Source organism: Cebus imitator, unplaced genomic scaffold (assembly GCF_001604975.1).
Source record: "Cebus imitator isolate Cc_AM_T3 unplaced genomic scaffold, Cebus_imitator-1.0 Scaffold59, whole genome shotgun sequence".
Lineage (NCBI taxonomy): Eukaryota > Metazoa > Chordata > Mammalia > Primates > Cebidae > Cebus > Cebus imitator.
The window spans coordinates 2,900,051-2,917,116 of NW_016107374.1; the positions used below are offsets into that span (position 1 = coordinate 2,900,051).

The window sequence follows — 17,066 nt, forward strand, 5'->3', positions numbered from 1 at the left end:
TGCAGCCTGGCACAAGCAAAGGACACGGGGAGAGGGAAGCGGAGATGTGGCCAGAGCACGGCAAGGAGACAGCCCCGTGGCTATTCTGTAGAGTTATGTTTTTCAAGGCAAGTTGCAACAGATCAGTTTTGTAAGGTAGACGGGAGGAAAAGGCGTATTTGAAGGCCAGGTGTATTTGGGGCAGGAGGAGGAGGACTGACGGTTTCTGGTAAGGGGTTATGATGTATTTAGGAGAGTGCTGTCAGCAGCGTAATGGGTGCATTTGCAGGGAACGCAGCTGGAGTCCGAGTACCTGTTGTCAGGCTCGGAAGTCGTCGGTCCCCTCTTACCATCATCATCTGCATTCGTTGAGCACCTACTGGTGTTGTGGGGACACCCTGTGGTTATTGGGGACACAAAGAAGACAAGGCCTGACTCTTGTCCTCTGGAAACTGAAAATCACCTTGGGAACACAGGCACAAGCAACACGTTGTGATGGTTTAAGAATGTGTTTATTGGGTGGTATATTACCTGGATCAAGAGGAGTTAGGGTTATGCAGTAATGTGGCAGCTGAGATGGGGCATTCATCCTATGAGTGTGGGCAGGGTAAGAAAGAAAGGAAAGAAAAAAAACCATTTCTTATAGATCGGCAACGCTTTTTTAAAAATTTTTTTAATTTTTTTGTAGATATGGGGTCTTACTATATTGCCCAGGCTAGTCTTGAACTCCTAGCCTCAAGCAATCCTCCTGCCTTAGCTTCTCAAAATGTTGGTATTAGAAGCATGAGCCACCACGCCCAGCCTGAAACCCCTGTAAGTCCCTCAGTATATAGATGGGGCATCTTTTCCTACCTGTGCTCATACTGACAGCCGAGAAACGTGGGCGGTAAACTCTCTAAGACTTTGTAGGAGCAAGTCACCCCTACTGGCTACTGGAGAGGTGCCCAGGGAGGGTGATGGGTTTGAGCCAGGCCTTAGAGGAAGGGTAAGAGTTCAGATGGTGTGTACATACTAGGCGCTCATCAAGTCCTGGAATTCATGAATGAACAGGAGAAGGCAGGCAGGAAGGCGCAGGGTGGGTTTTCTCCCACCAACTGGATCCATTTGCCGGGAGGAAAGACGTGTACGGGGCTGAACAGGGAGGAGGTAGGCACTCCCAGCTGAGTGTGCACTGGCTGAACTCACAGTCTTCCTCCCCACATCTGCAACGTACTCTACGTTCTTGATCTCATCCATGCAGGTCACCAAGGCAGAAACTGGGCGCCACTTGTACTTGCCTTTCCTTCACCCTCTGCATACAGTTAACCACTAGGTCCTGCTGACTTGGTCCCTAGAACCAGCGCCGGCTTCTCCAGTGCGGTTCCCCTGGTCCCTGAAGATTCACCATGTACGTCAGCACAGTGAAGCCTCAGAGGAGGCCACCGTGTAGAAATCTATTGAATGTTGCTGCAGCCAGCCTTTCTGTGCATTTATTTGTCTAGCTCTAGATCCAGAAGAACTTGTATTTGGAGGAATGCCATTTTGGGAAATGCTGGGGAGATGACAGAGATTCTGGTCTAGTTCTTAGGTGAGGTGGTCTGTGGCTGGCTAGGCTCTTGGCAAAGTACTTTAGCCACGTGGCAGTACCCAGCACTGGCCCAGCCTGGGAAGCTTTTCACATGACCTGAATAGCCTTCTTCCATTTGTCTTCCTCAAAGCAGCATTCTCTCCCATGATGTCCAGGCAAGCAGCAGGATGCTAGGTCAGGATGGCGGCTCCTGATGTCCCAGCCTTGTCCCTCCCGGTGTGCAGCTCTGTCCTATGAGTAAGCCGAGGCTGGGGCTCTTAAGGACCCCAAGATTCTTGGCCTATGGTGGCTAAGGTGGAGCACTCATCCTATGAGTGTGGGCTGGGTCAGAAAGAAAGGAAACATTTCTTATAGATCAGCAATGCTTTTTTAAATTTAAATTTTTTATTTTCTGTAGAGATGGGGTCTTACTATATTGCCCAGGCTAGTCTTGAACTCTTGGCCTCAGCCAATCATCCTGCCTTAGCCTCCCAGAGTGCTGTGATTGTAGACATAAGCCACCACGTGCATCCTGGAAGCCTTATAAGTCCCTCGATATATAGCCAGGGCATCTCTTCATAGCTTTGCCATAAGTTCAGTGAATAGCTAGGGTTTCTTAATAGATGTGATAAGCTATACATTACAGGTAAGCATTTTAAAAATGAAAATCGAATATGGGGGAGGGTTTACATGTCTCTAACCACAAGTTTCCCTCTTCTCCTTGGCTGCAAGGAGGCCCCAAACCAGAGTTTTGCTTCGTTACGACAACTATGACTTTTAGTTTCCTTTAGCTCCTTTTTTGGGGTCGGCTTTCTTTTCTCCATTTCTGTGGATCTTATTTGGATGTCTTTTTATGTGAGCTTGGTCGATTTTTGATAAAGGCAGGGTGTCCATATGTTCAGTAAAGAAATTCATAGTCCTTGGCTTGTCGGGGCAACTGCCAGAGCAGTGAGCGCATCAGCCCAGAGGCAGGAGGCGAGGCGGCCTCTGTGAAAGGTGAGCGATGCCCCCGCTCCCACCCCCCCGCCCGCTTGTCCCTGGATTGGAAGTTTGTGTTTATGAGGTTCTGAATGTAGTCTAATTTTTTCCTATCTGGTTTGGCGCATCTCTACCAGCTGGTAAATAGGAAATGTTCACGGTAGGAAGCCAATACTCTGCAGAGTGTAAACAGATGGAACCGATATAAAGTGACAAGTTAGACTGTGCTATTGAGAGCATAGAGCCAAAACTAAGAACATAACAGTCAAGCTACTTATTTCGTTCCAGTTCATTTAGTCCTGAATAGTGCTTCATATCTGCACAGCTGTGTTGTTCTTTTTCCCCCTTCCTTTCTTCTGGGTTGATAATGACAATTTCAAAGAAAAACTTTAATTAAAGATTTTATACAAAATAGCTAAAAGTAGAATAATAAGGAAAATGAGCATTGATGTGTTTATTGTAAGAGAAATCCTTTTCCATGGTTTCATTTCAAATCTGTACTCCTTAAATTTAAAATGAATTTAGTGGTGGAGACAGAAAGGTGCCAGACTGACAGCCGTGGGTGCTGAACTCTTCCTCGTGCTGCCGAGCCAAGACACGGGGGCGCCCGAAGCCCCCTCCCCCTGGGGCTCAGTCTACAGGCAGGCGGGTGGGATGTGGTTCCTGACCCCCTTCTCTTTAAAATTAGGTGAGAAAAAGTGGCTCTGGGTGAGGAGCTGCCCAGAAAACAGCTAAACAGAAGCCAATAAGAGTGAAATTGTAGAAGGTTTAAGTTCGCCTGCAGGTTACACTCTGGCATGAAGAAGCCTGGCCTGCCTCGGGGAAGGGCCGCATCAGCACCAGGTCTCCACAGGGATTATTTTGCAGGCGGAATGGGAATTCTGGGCTTCAGAGAGGAAACATTCAGCCTTTTCCCATCTTCTTTAAAAGCCTGGGTGGTCAGATTTATTTGAGTTCACAGTTTTCCTTCCTGGAGCTCAAAGTGCTATAAAAAGAATTTTAAACAAAGAACTCTGGAGTAATAATAGCATCCATGGTTAGCAGTTTATGGAACCATCTGAACTCAGTGGTGGACAAATATGAAGTAGTTTGATTTCTCTGCTCTCACTTTTCTCCATCAGGCACTGCTGAATCTCCCTCTTTTCCCATAGCAATGTCTTAGGCAGATCTGGTGCCTCTCTGGTCACATTTAGGTCTAAATGAGTCCAGTGCAGGCGAGTTGACTCAAAACCCCCAGTGTGGGCTGGTTCAGCATGCCCTTCTCACTTCCTCCCAGCCAGAGGCCCTGCAGGGAGGGGCCTGCTCACTGGCTATAACTCCCCTCCCTCTTTCTGCTTCCTCTCTCCCCCAGACCATGGGGTCTGTGTTGAGGGCTGGAGAAGCAGAGCATGTCTCTTTCTCCCTTACCTGGGAAGCTCTCCTATAGGGCCCATGGTGGGTAAATAGGACAGTGCTTTGGGGGCATCTGAGCTTCATGGTTTCCTGTTGAGGAAGACTGGCCCTGACCTAGCCCCCTCTGGACCACCTCAGCTCCCACTCCTGGTGGTCCAGCTCACATCCTTTGGTGGCTGGGGTCCCCTCTCCTGATGGGCAGTCCCTTAGGAGCAGGACAGCCCAAGCTTTCTATCTTTTTTGGTGTCCTCTTAACTCATGGAAAATTCACAAGTCCTGTCCATACCAACAATAGATGTTTAGGCTGCTTTCAGCTGCTGCTTATGCCCTGCTCTGCTGTCTCTGTCCAATTCTCAGCTCCTCTTCCCAGGTAGGTGCAGAGCAGATCACTGAATCAACTGGAAATGAGATGCCTATCTACCCTTTTTTTCCTGCCCTGTCTCTACAAGGATTGTCTTGGCCTGCAATCTCCCCGTCTACCTATCCACTCATCCATTCCCCCATTCATCCATTTACCCATTCATCCATTCACCCATCCATCCACCCATCTATCTGTCATACACCCACCCATTCATCCATCATCACCCATCTACCCACCCATCTGTCCATTACCCATCCATCCATTCCTTCATCATCCATCCGTTCATCCATCCACTCATCTATCCATCATCCATTCACCTATCCATCCATCCATAACCCATTTATTCATTCATTCATCATCCATCCACCCATCCATCTATCCATTACTCATCCGTCCATTAATTCGTCATCTATCCACCCATCCATCTGTCCATAATCCATCCATCTATTCATTCATCATCCATTCATTCATCCGCCCATCTATCCATCATCCATATATCCATAACCCATGCATGCATACATTCATTGATTATCCACTCACCTTTCTGTCCATAACCCATCCCTTCATTCATCTATCATCCATCCATTCATGTATCCATAACCCATCCATTCATTCATCCATCCATTCATCCATCCATCCATAAACCATCCACTTATTCATCCATCATCCATCCATAACCCATCCATCCATAACCCATCCACTCATTCATCCATCCATCTATCCATTCATCCACTCATTCATCCATCATCCATAACCCATCCACTCATTCATCCATCATCCATCCATCTATAACCCATCCACTCCTTCATCCATCCATCCATAACCCATCCATTCATCATTCATCATCCATCCATCCATAACCCATTTATTCATCATTCATCATTCATCCCTTCACCCATCCATTCATTTACCTACCTATCCATCATCCATCCTCCCGCCCATTCACCCATCTGTCTATCCATCCATTCATCATCTATCCATTCATCCACTCACCCACCCATCCATCCATCATTCATCATCCTTCCATCCATAACCCATCCATTCATCATTCATCATTCATCCCTTCACCCATCCCATCCATTCATTTACCTACCTATCCATCATCCATCCTCCCGCCCATTCACCCATCTGTCTATCCATCCATTCATCATCTATCCATTCATCCACTCACCCACCCATCCATCCATCATTCATCATCCTTCCATCCATAACCCATCCATTCATCATTCATCATTCATCCCTTCACCCATCCATCCATTCATTTACCTTATCTGTCCATCATCCATCCTCCTGCCCATTCACCCATCTGTCTATCCATTCATTCATCATTCATCCTTTCAACCCATCCATCCATTTACCTATCTATCCATCATCCATCCTCCCGCCCATTCACCCATCTGTCTATCCATCCATTCATCATCTATCCACCCACCCACCCATGCATCCACGTAATTGACACAGGCCCTGTTCTTGGCTCTGGACCCCTGCTGACTCAAGACCTTCCTCCGTCTCTAGGCTTCTGTTATCTTAGTCTGGGCAATGGGGCTGTGGAGGGTGAGCGGTGAAGGAGGGACTGGGGTTGGGGAGAGTAAATTCCCTAACATGGGTGTGTGGTTATTTGGTTATTGGAACTCTATCCTTGGCCTTTGATCCCAGTCACCAATTCTCATTTCACAACCATTTACTGAATGTGTTCCGTATGTGAAGCACCTGGATCCATGCTGCTTTCATCTTAAACACACACCTATACAGTATCCTTATTCATTCTCATTTCACAGGCCAGGAAGCTGAAGTTAGAGGAATCAGGCCACTTTCCCCAGGTTACCTGAGTAACAGGTGCAGAGCTGGGATTCGAAGTCTCATTTCAGAGCCTGTGACTAGTCACTACGTCATTCTGCCCTTCAGGTCCCCTGTGGAGAGGAGGGATGCAGAGACGATTTGATACACTGGGATTGTCCAGTGGGGGTCGCTCCAGCCCAGAGCAGTGTTATGTGCCCTGTCAATGGGACAAACCACCTGCCTGGGAGAGGGTTTATTTTCCCCACTCTCCGGCTTTCATCTTTAAGGTCAGACAGTCTCTGCTTCTTGTAGTAACATTTATAATTCTGCCTTTCATCCGTTCACCTAAATCTTTTTAAATGAATATTTTGATTTAAGTTTTGCTATTACTTTTTATGAAAATTTATTATTTTTATTTTTAGTGATCACTTCCTCCTTTTACTTTACTCCTCTGTGACAGGGGGCTTCATTTCCTTGCTTTAAATGTTAGGTAATGGGCTTTGGCTTACGCAGCTGCACTTTGGACCTTTAGAGCTTTCTGTTGGGTGTTTCCCAGCCTTGCTCTCTGTGCAGACGAGCCCAGTGAGTTTGGTCACACGGTCCTCCCCTAGATCGCCTGCTTCAGCTGTCATGCCAAGTTCTGGACAGCTGCCCAGATCTGGCTGTAAGGACACCTAGAGGGTCAGATACTGTCCTGCTCCCAGGCTCTGCAGTGCTGCGGTGGGGGCCGGGGTGCAGTGGAGGGGCTGGGTTGCAGTCAGGGTGACGGAAGGCAGCCCCTGCTCAGATGCAGGGCCAGTATGCAGCCCAAGCAGGGCTCAGGGATCCAAGCTGGAAGCAGTGCCAGGCTTGGCGAGGGCTGTGCAGGGTAGGGCTGGGACCAGGTCTGTGGCCAGGAAAGGGGTGAGAGAGTTGGGATGAGACTGTGGGACCATGCAGGCCCATTCTGAGCCTTTAACGGAAGGCATACTTAGCTGTTGCTTTGGTCTTCTTTTAAAATCTTTAGCACTTTTCCTCATGTTTGTGCACAAAGAACTCCCCTGAAACTTCCTCATCCATGCAGATGTAAGTAGGCGAGGGCGGTGTGTGGGGTTGGGGAGTAAAACATGCGTGGGTTAGTGAACTCCTTCCATAAAGGGCTCAGGAGTCAGTATCTTCCCAACTGCTCCACTCGGCCCTGGGAGGGAAAAGCAGTCCTTATAGATAACATGTAAGTGAGTGGGTGTAGCTGCGTGCCAATAAAGTTGATTTATGGATGCTGAAATTTGAAATTCACATACCTTTCACATGTCATGAAATATTAGTCTTCTTTTGTTTTTTTTTCCAACCGTTTAAAAACGTTAAAGCCATTCTTAGCTTGCAGGTGTAGGAAATCAGGTGGTGGGCAGTAGTTAGCCACACCTGGAATGACGCGAGTTATGTGTCTCTGGGTAATGATGTCAGGTGATACTGGGGGCAAGATGTTCTTCTCTGAGAAGCACACCGGTTCGGAGGGAGGATGCAAGAAGCAGGGCCCTCTCCCCTTTTGTTACCTGTGCAGCGGTTTTTCCCCGTCTCGATGGATTTGGCTCTCGAAGCACTCCTCCCGCCAGGAAGGCTGGGAATGGAATGACCCCAGAGCCAAGGCCAGGCCTCTCTGCCTCCAGGGAAGGAGCTAGTTACCAAGTGCAGACAGAAATAAATGTGAAAGTCGGGGTTCCACCCATGACTGGATGGAAGGGTAATTGGGAAGGCCAGAAGAGAAGATACCAAATCCCATCCCAGAGGGGACAGGGGCAGACACAGCATGTGAGTCCACTCTGCACATACTTAGGGCATCCTTTGTGTCTGAGCCCTGAAGACACAGCAGCAAACAAAACCAAGTTCCTGCTTCATGGAATTTACATTTCAGTGGAGGAAGAAAGACAATAAACAGCTACAGGAATAAATAGGAAATGGTCCAGATGTTGATGCATGCTAAGAAAAAAAATGAAGCAAGTGGCCAGCAGGGGATGAAGGTGCGCTTTCAAACAGGCGAGTGAGGAAGGCCTCTGAGCGGTGGCGTGGGATGGAGACCTGAATGAAGGCAGGGAGGGAGGCGTGAGCAAGCTTGGTGCGTGTAAGAAAGAAGGAAGAGGCCCCATAGCTGAGGCAGAGTGAGAAGGGGTAGATAAGGCAGGGGTCAGACCACCTGTAAACAGGAGCTCACAGCAGGTGAGAAGAGCTCCGATACGCTTGTGAATTCAAAGTCACTCAGCATGGCTGGAGCCCGAAGACCGTGGCTGGGAGAGGAGGGTGGGTGGTGTGGGCACAGTCACTATTGTCGGGGGCCTTTGCTTAGCCACTTTATTCCTTCTTCTTACTTTTTTCTTCTCTCCTTCCCTGTGTGGGACAAGTCTTGGACACCACGGCCCTAACTTTGTTGCCTTTGATAAGCCTCACCATCTGCAGCTCAATTCTTCAGCCCTTGCCAAACTTCAGTCTGACAAATGATAAGAGCCTTGGAGACGTCGCTCTGGTGGGTGTGAGCTCGCTGCCAGGTTGCTGCTTCCCAGCGCTCACGCTGGAGATCCATATGGGTTGCTCTGGGGTTTTAAAAAAGCGCATCGCCTCATGTCCTCCATTTTACCGAAGGAGGTGAATCCGGCTTTGGCAGCAGCAGAAGTGCTGAGATTTTTATTTGGCCACAGGAGCAGGCGCTGTTAGTCGCTGGGGCTCCCTCTTTTAGACAGAGCAGTGGTGTGGACAGAGGCACTGGAGCCGGCTTTACTTCTGCTGGTGCTGTTGCCTCCCATCTGCACTCGGCTTTCCCGGTTTTGGAAACTGAGACCATGTTAGCCAGTGTTCGCTAGTTGTCAGTTGTTCTCTATGTCAGGATGGTGGTGTAGAATTAAACACGCGGCTCTGCACATAACAGAGATTTGTTCAGTTCATGTCTGTGTGAAGATCATGTTACTGTCATCGTCATGGCATCGACACTGAATGTCATTGTTACTGCACTCAGGATTGGTCCTGAATGTGTGGGCCATTTGGCTAAGGAGGTATTTGCAGACATATTGCAAGGCTTCCGTAGAGCATGGCTCTTTTCCACGCAGGTGAGGAGGAGACAGATTCACTCATTCCAACAGATACTCGCTGAGTGTCCACACTGTGCCAGATGCTGTCCTAGAGCTGGGGCCATGAACAAACCCTACCCTAAAGGGGGGAGAAGGACCATGAAGACAGAAGGAGGCGATGTCAGTTGAGGAGGACTTTGGAGAGAAGATAAGGGTATTGGGGGTGGGGAGTCCTAATTTGCACAGTGATTAGGGAGGGCCTTTCTGATAAGATGACATCTGGGCCAAGACCTGAATGAAGCTAGGGAGTCAGCCAGTGAGCGTCGGGGGGGAAGAATGTTCCAGGCAGAAGGAGCAGCAAGTGCCACCGCCTTGAGGCAGGAGGGGGCCGAGCAGTGGAGTCTGGTGTGGCCAGAAAGCAGCAGGTGGGGGATGGGTGGAGGGAGACATGGCCAAGGGGTGGCCAGGAGCCAGTCGGTGGGGCCTGGTGGATCACAGCAAGTAGAGTGGGAGCCCTGGGGTGCTTTGAGCGAGGCGGGCATGCTCAGGCTTACATTTAAACAGCCTCAAGTGTGGAGGCTGGAGGACCAAGAGAGAGGCTTGGACTAGACCAGGGTGCGGAGGGGAAGAGGGGGAAGCAGGGTGGGGGTGGTAAGACATGATTGATTCTGGAAATGGTTTGGCGGGAGGGGCTGATGGGCTTTCCTGGTAGACTGTAAATGGAATGTGAGCAAAACAGAACCCAGTAGAATGGATTTGCCATTTATTGGCATAGGAGACTGTGGGGAGAGCAGCTTGGGTTTGACACACCTGAGATGTCTGTTAGAGTTGCAAGGTGGACATCAAATGGGCAGTTGAATATTCAAAGCTGGGCTCTGACAAGCGGCCAGGGCTCAAGGCAGACATTTGGGAGTCATCAGTGGGACATTGAAGCCACAGGATTGAACCGCCAAGATGTCAGTATGGTCCTGAAGACTGAGTCCTAAAATGCTCCAGGCTTAGAGATGGGAAGAGGAGGAGGAACCAGCAAGGGAGACCGAGAAGGAGACTCCAGGGAGGATGGAGGAGGACAGAGAGTGGGCTCTGGAAGCCAAGTAGCAAAAGTCCTTTAAGGAAGAAGGGTCAAGCAGCTGTGTCAAAGGCGGCTGCGGGGACAGCAAGGTGAGGACTGAGAAGCAGCCCTTGGGTTTGACAAGGGAGAAGTCTTTGGTCTTTGGTCACACCTTCAAGAACAGTGATTGGAGAGTTTTTGTTTTTTGTTTTTTTTTTTGAGAGGAGTTTCGCTCTTGTTTCCCAGGTTGGAGTGCAGTGGTGCGATCTCGGCTCACTGCAACCTCCACCTCTGGGGTTTAAGCGATTCTCCTGCCTCAGCCTCCCGAGTAGCTGGGATTACAGGCATATGCCACTATGCCTGGCTAATTTTTTTATGTTTTTAGTAAAGACGGGTTTTCACCCTGATGGCCAGGCTGGTCTCAAACTCCAGACCTCAGGTGATCCACCGGCCTCAGCCTCCCAAATTGCTGGGATTATAGGAGCGAGCCACTGTATCAGACCTGGAGAAATTTTAAGACAGGAGGACACATTGGAGATAATCTTGAGAGGGGATTTCAGTCTAGTGGAACAGGTGACTAGGGGAAGAGGTGAGGCAAGGAGGGAGGTCTTGTTTTGGAGACAGCAGCTCATCTTCACAGGGTGAGCCGAGAGTGAGTAGGGTGGGCAGGAGCACTTCCTCGCATGGGGACAGGCTCAGGGTCACGTGTGGCGCGTAGCCCTGCCTGGCCGTAGGTATGATTACAGTTATTCAACCCTTTATCCCTTACAACAGGACGGGAGGCACCTGTCTCATCTGGGGGTGGAGCCAGACCAGCTGCAGTGGGGGTGGGGAATAGGAACACTGTCTTTCAGTCGTTTCTGTTTTCTCTGTTAAACAAGAGGTAAGGTTGTCAGTAAAGCAGAAGGAGGTGGGAGGAGACATTGGAGATTAGGAGAGTGGAGAAGGTGAGAATGGCTGCGTGGATGGGGTACGTGCGAGTTTGGGCGTGAGTGTTGGTGTGTGTGATTATATATACAAGTATGTGTGCATGTGAGTATATGCACAGGTGTGTGTGAATATACATGTGTGAGAATGATGGTGTGTAAGTATATACAGGTATGTGTGTATGTGAGTATATGTGCATGTATGTGTGTGAATATATGTGTTGAGTGATGGTGTGTGTGTGAGTATATGTGCATGCGTGTGAATATATGTGTGTGAGAGTGATGGTGTGAGTGTGTGAGAATATATGCAGGTTTGTATGAGTATATGAGCATGTGAATATATGTATATGTGAGTGATGGTGTATGTGAATATATGCAGGTTTGTGTGTAAATATATGTGTATGTGAGGCATGGTGTGTGTGTGAATATATGCAGGTGTATGAGTAATGTGCATGTGTGTGAATATATGTGTATGTGAGTGACGAGTGTGTGAGTATTTGCAGGTGTGTGTGCATGTGAGTATATGTGCATGTGTGTGAATATATGTGGTTAGTGATGGTGTGTGTGTGAGTATATGCAGGTGTGTGTGTATGTGTATGTGTGTGTGAATATATGTGAGTGATGGTGTGAATGTGAGTATATGCAGGTATGTGAGTATATGCATGTGTGTGTGAATATATGTGTATGTGAGTGATGGTGTGAGTGTGATGGTGTGAATGTGAGTGATGGTGTGTGTGTGAGTATATGCAGGTGTGTGTGCATGTATCTGTGCATGTATGTGTGTGTGAATATACATGTGAGAGTATATCCAGGTGTGTGTGTATATGTGCATGTGTGAGTGAAATTGTGTGAGAGTGATGGTGTGTGTGAGGATGTGCATGTGTGTGAATATATGTGGTTAGTGATGGTGTGAGTGTGAGTATATGCAGGTGTCTGCATGTATGTGTGTGTGTGAATATATGTCTGAGTGATAGTGTAAGTGTGTGCGTGAGTATATGCAGGTATGTGAGAGTATATGCACAGATGTGTGTGTGTGTGAGTGATGGTGTGAGTGTGTGTGAGTATATGCAGGTGTGTGTGCATGTGAATATCCGTGCATGTGTGTGTGAGAGTGATGATGTGTGCGGGTGGACCATGGCAGTAAAGAGGGGTTACCGTGCAGCACCTGTCCTGTTGGAGTTAATGGTCTCAAGTTAGGAGAGCCAGGGAGGTGCTCATGGTGTGTTTCTATCCAGCTACCTCAAGCCATTTGGATGGGTTTGGAAGAGGCAGTGAGTTGGGTTTACCCCAGGTTAGGGTCTCACCCAGAGAGTAGGAGGGGACAGAGGGGAGGAGGGAATCAAGCATATATGTGAAGCGGCAAGGTGCAGACGGAAGGGTTAGGAAGGAAGTGAAGCTGGGAGAAGTGGAGGAGTGTGTAGGGAGGCAGGAGTCCAGGGGAGGGCCTGGTAGGTCAAGGCAGTGGGCTTTGGGCACCCAAAGGAGTAAGCTGGAAAGAAGGAGGTGGGTGGCTGCAGCATGGGGCTGGGTTGTGCAGAGTCACCAGTCCTTGGTAATAACAAGGGGTGGAGTGTGAGCAAGGAGCAGTCAGTTTCCCTATTTGACATTGGGGAAATGGTACCTCCTTCCGGGGGTGTGGAAGGATTCCTTCACATAGCTCTGTGCTTCTTTCCTTTGAATGTAAGTAGTTTAAGGGCAAGAGCACAACTGGGTGCCCCCGTGCATCCACAGGGCTTATCTGAATGCTGGGCGCGTCTGTGCGCCCAATGGATCTCATTTGCTGAATTTGGAGAAGTCTCTACAAAACTTTTCTGTGATATCTTTTAAAAATTTAGAGGGGTTGAAATATACAGTCATATTTTCCAGCTCCTAGTAAAAATAGTTTGCATATGGCTGTGAAAAATAAAAATTGTACAAGTCCAGCTATGCCAGAACTGTAGTTTTTAAGTATCAATTAACAAAAAAGATTTTTTTCATATGGCCTTAAAAGGGAATGAATTGTGTATGAGACTTATTGCTTTACATCAGAAAGAGATTTTTTAAAAATTACTAAGACCATTTACAGAGAAAATTGCCTTGAAAACATTCAATAAATGCAAAGTGTTCTTTTTTCCATACACATGTCATTTTTGCAATGCCTACCACTGTGAGTCTTTGAAAACATTTTATTTTATAAGAAGTATTAAAAAAAACTTTCACATTTTTATTACCATTTGGTTTCTAACACTAGATCTTTTGACTTTTCCTAAATCACTTTTTATACATAGGTTTTCAAAAACATTAAGACTGTTATGAAAGCCTTTAAGCTCATTGATGTTAACAAGACTGGACTGGTTCAACCGCAGGAGCTAAGAAGGGTTCTGGAGACCTTCTGTTTGAAGTTAAGAGACGAGGAATACGAAAAGTAAGCAAATGAAGGCACGGTGAGAGATTGCTCAGCAGAACTTTTAACCAATTTCAAAATGTGACCTCTTGGGTTCATTGGCTTCTTCCATCTCTCATCCTCTGCCCCACCCCACCAACCTTATTTCTCAAGAAGCGCTCAATGGACATTCTCTCATGTTCCTAAAGCTCCCCATGAATTCTCAAAAATGAGAGCTAATGGTTCTGATTCCTTAAGCACCCTTGGGGTACATCCTCTGGCCTGCGGCTTTGAACACATCCAGGTTATTGGAGTGATCCATCACCAATTGTTTCTTTCCCCACTTGGCACCGTGCCCCCCCATCCCACATATTTCTAGTTCACTCTTGATGTTTACACAAAGCCTGGGGTTAGGAGAAGAATGACAAATTTCAGTATTCATGTGTTTGTCGCTGTGCTCCCCGTTGGCTGTGCATCCTGATAAAATAACGGAGACTTAATTTCCCTTTGAGGACTGCTGTTGCTGAGGTGGGGGGCGGGGTGCAGCGGGAGGATGATGAACAACAGAATATTTAACTGCCTCACGGTGTTTGAACACCACCACCACCTGCTCCTGGTCCAAGGGCAGCACACAGAAGCCTGCGGGCATTTTTTTTTTTTTTTTGAGCCTTCTGTAAACTCCAGATTATTTAGAAGAAGCCAAATGTTCGGCTTCTGTGGCTACCTGAGTTTTGAGTGAAAGCCACTGGAAGGAGGGCCCACGTCTAGCTTCATTTTGACAGTACTCCACCAGGAGGTCCATTCTCTCTTCGTGCCTTTTCCCAAACACTTTTCTCATTACCCTCCAGACCGTTAACAAAAGCACCAAGCCTCCTTTCACCAGGAGCCCAAGCTTCTCGCACGGCATTGGCGTTCTAAGTTGCTATGAAAATGGGTCCCTGTGGCTCCTTGCAGCTCATGAAGGCGATGTTGCTGCAGAGTAGAAGAATTTGCCGCAGAGGCAAGGAAGTCTAGAGGGCATGTGACATGTCACTGAAGCTGCAGGGTCTGAAAATCAGCAGGCAGACTTTTAAAAAATGACGTCTCCAACTCTTTTGAATATCTTTTTCTTTTCTTTTCCTCTTTATAACCCACCTCAGAATATAAAAGACATAATAGATGTTTTAATTTTTACATCTTTTCCGGCTGGGAAAGTGTCCAGAATAAGATCCAAACAAAACAAATTAAATAATTTTGTGCACGCAATTATAGAACAGAGGCAGCACTCTTCTAAAACAGGCAATCAAAAAACAAAACAGTGTTTTATTTGACAATAAACCTTGTGTTTGGCACTGCAGTCTCCAACCTAGTAAATCTATAAAAATTGTTACTGTCTGTTTCCCCATCTCATAAGTATTGAATAATAAAGAACTCCACAAGTTTTTATTTGAGATTTTTTTAAGCCTCAAAAACAATGCTATTTTCATGATAAGGCTTGAGAAACTAAACATAATAGAATTGCTTTGCTTTAGACTAAGAAACACAGAAGATCAAAAGTAGACCATTTCTTCAATTGCTTTAATGCTTTTCTTATTGAAGCTCAAGAATACACTCTTTCCTGGAGAAGCTGCTTCAGTATTAACTTTGTCTTTTTTTATTTTTGTGCAGGAAACACAATACATTTTTGAATCCTTTCTTTTATCTAACACCTTTCTATTTCATATCAACATTCGGCTCTTGGTGTGGTAGAAATGGCCCAGGCTTTGAAGTCAGGCTGCTGGAGGTGAAGTCGTGCTCTCTCGTCCCTGGTTCTGGGGCTTCAGGATAGCTCCTGGGCCTTGTCAAGACTCAGTTTTCTCTTAAAGAAATGGGGACTGGTGGCCGGGCACAGTGGCTCACGCCTGTAATCCCAGCACTTTGGGAGGCCGAGGAGGGCAGATCACGAGGTCAAGAGATCGAGGCCATCCTGGTCAACATGGTGAAATCCCGTCTCTACTAAAAATACAAAAATTAGCTGGGCATGGTGGCACACGCCTGTAGTCCCAGCTACTCGGGAGGCTGAGGCAGGAGAATAGCTTGAACCTGGGAGGCAGAGGTTTCAGTGAGCTGAGATCTCGCCACTGCACACTAGCCTGGTGACAGTGCAAGACTCAGTCTCAAAAAAAAAAAAAAAAAAAAGAAAAAGAAAAAAGAAATGGGGACTGAGTAGCCCACCTCTTAGGGCTGGGATGAAGACTCAACGTAATGTACATAACATGCCTGTGATGCACTTGCACATAGTAGGGCTAATTTCATGGTAACCATATCATTATCATAAAGAATCCATGAATGCCCTTTACCCTGTGATGCCCTGTTTCATTTAGGCCACAGAATACTGTCCAAACTACATAAAACAAGAGGCCAGAGAGAAAATCACCACCAAGCCTTCTACTTAATCAGAATATCCCAAAACCCATCGAGTTTTCTATTTCCTTTCCCATCTCCCTCCAGTCTACGCTCCGCTGCCCTGGAGGCCAGCATGTTTGACATAGGTGAAATAATTTATGAGCAGCTTTGTAAAACCAGCAAACAAATCACTGCAGTGCAGCCTGTTGCCTGAGCAGATGACTGAAGCCCAGCTCCAGGTGGTGACGATGGAGAGGTTTATGAGCTGAGTGGAGTCATCCCCTTCTCCCCTCAATTAGGCCTTCTGGTTTCTCAAGCCTACCACCTCATTTTCACAAGACAGAGACCGTGGATGAAAGATGAAGCTGTTTAGGGAGTTTCAGTGTTAGCATCTGGCAGCTATCACACCTAGAGATCATTTATCTTATTGAAACAATAGGCATGATTCATCAAAGTGGAAAAAAAAAAGGTATGCATTGAAATAACTACATGACATTACTCTTTGTTAAATTTGGAAAACAGAAAAATAAATACGTGATAATTACTAAATTTTTAGAAAGCAGTATGAGATTAGATAATTATAGAAATCAACACATATGGAGATAATATAACCAAACATTTAAAAGCTGTCAATTTTCAGAAATGTAGTAACACAGAAATGATCTAGAAAACCATTTATCAAGTAGAAGACTTGAATAAAATGGAACATTTATTTTAAAAATGCAAACATCCTATTTATCTGAACTCTAAAGAAGGTTATTTTGGCCAGGCACAGTGGCTAATGCCTATAATTCCAATGCTTTAGGAGGCTGAGGTGAGCAGATCACTTGAGGCCAGGAGTTTGAGACCAGCCTGGCCAACATGGCGAAACCCTGTCTCTACTAAAAATACAAAAATTAGCCAGGCGTGCTGGTGCATGCCTGCAATGCCAGCTACTCAGGAGGCTGAGGTGCGAGCATCACTTGAACTGGGAGGTGGAGGTTGCGGTGAGCTGAGATCACAGCACCGCACTCCAGCCTGGGCAACAGAGCAAGATTCTGTCTCAAAAAAAAAAAAAAAAAAAAAGTATCTCAGTATATTTTAGGGATAGACAGTGGTTCACTGTTTTAAAAATGTCTTATTTTATATGTTACATATAAAAATCACAGAATGCTTCAAGAGAAGCCTTGCCCCCTCCACCATCCCCTGTTGTGAAGCCATATGCCATCTGTGAGCCTCAGTTTCTCTCTGGACAAAGGACACGCTCAGTCAAGATCATCTCTGCTGGCTCCTTCACGCAGCTCTCCATTTCCC

General features: G+C 46.9%; 1 protein-coding gene across 1 annotated transcript in view; it reads left to right on the forward strand.

Moving 5' to 3' along the window:
- Nucleotides 1–17,066, forward strand: part of EFCAB6 (EF-hand calcium binding domain 6) — a 253,299-nt gene that overhangs the window by 68,630 nt on the left and 167,603 nt on the right. Inside the window, exon 7 of the mRNA XM_017529516.2 lies at nucleotides 13,315–13,451. Within this exon, the coding sequence (XP_017385005.2) occupies nucleotides 13,315–13,451 (137 nt within the window). The remainder of the gene's footprint in view (nucleotides 1–13,314; nucleotides 13,452–17,066) is intronic.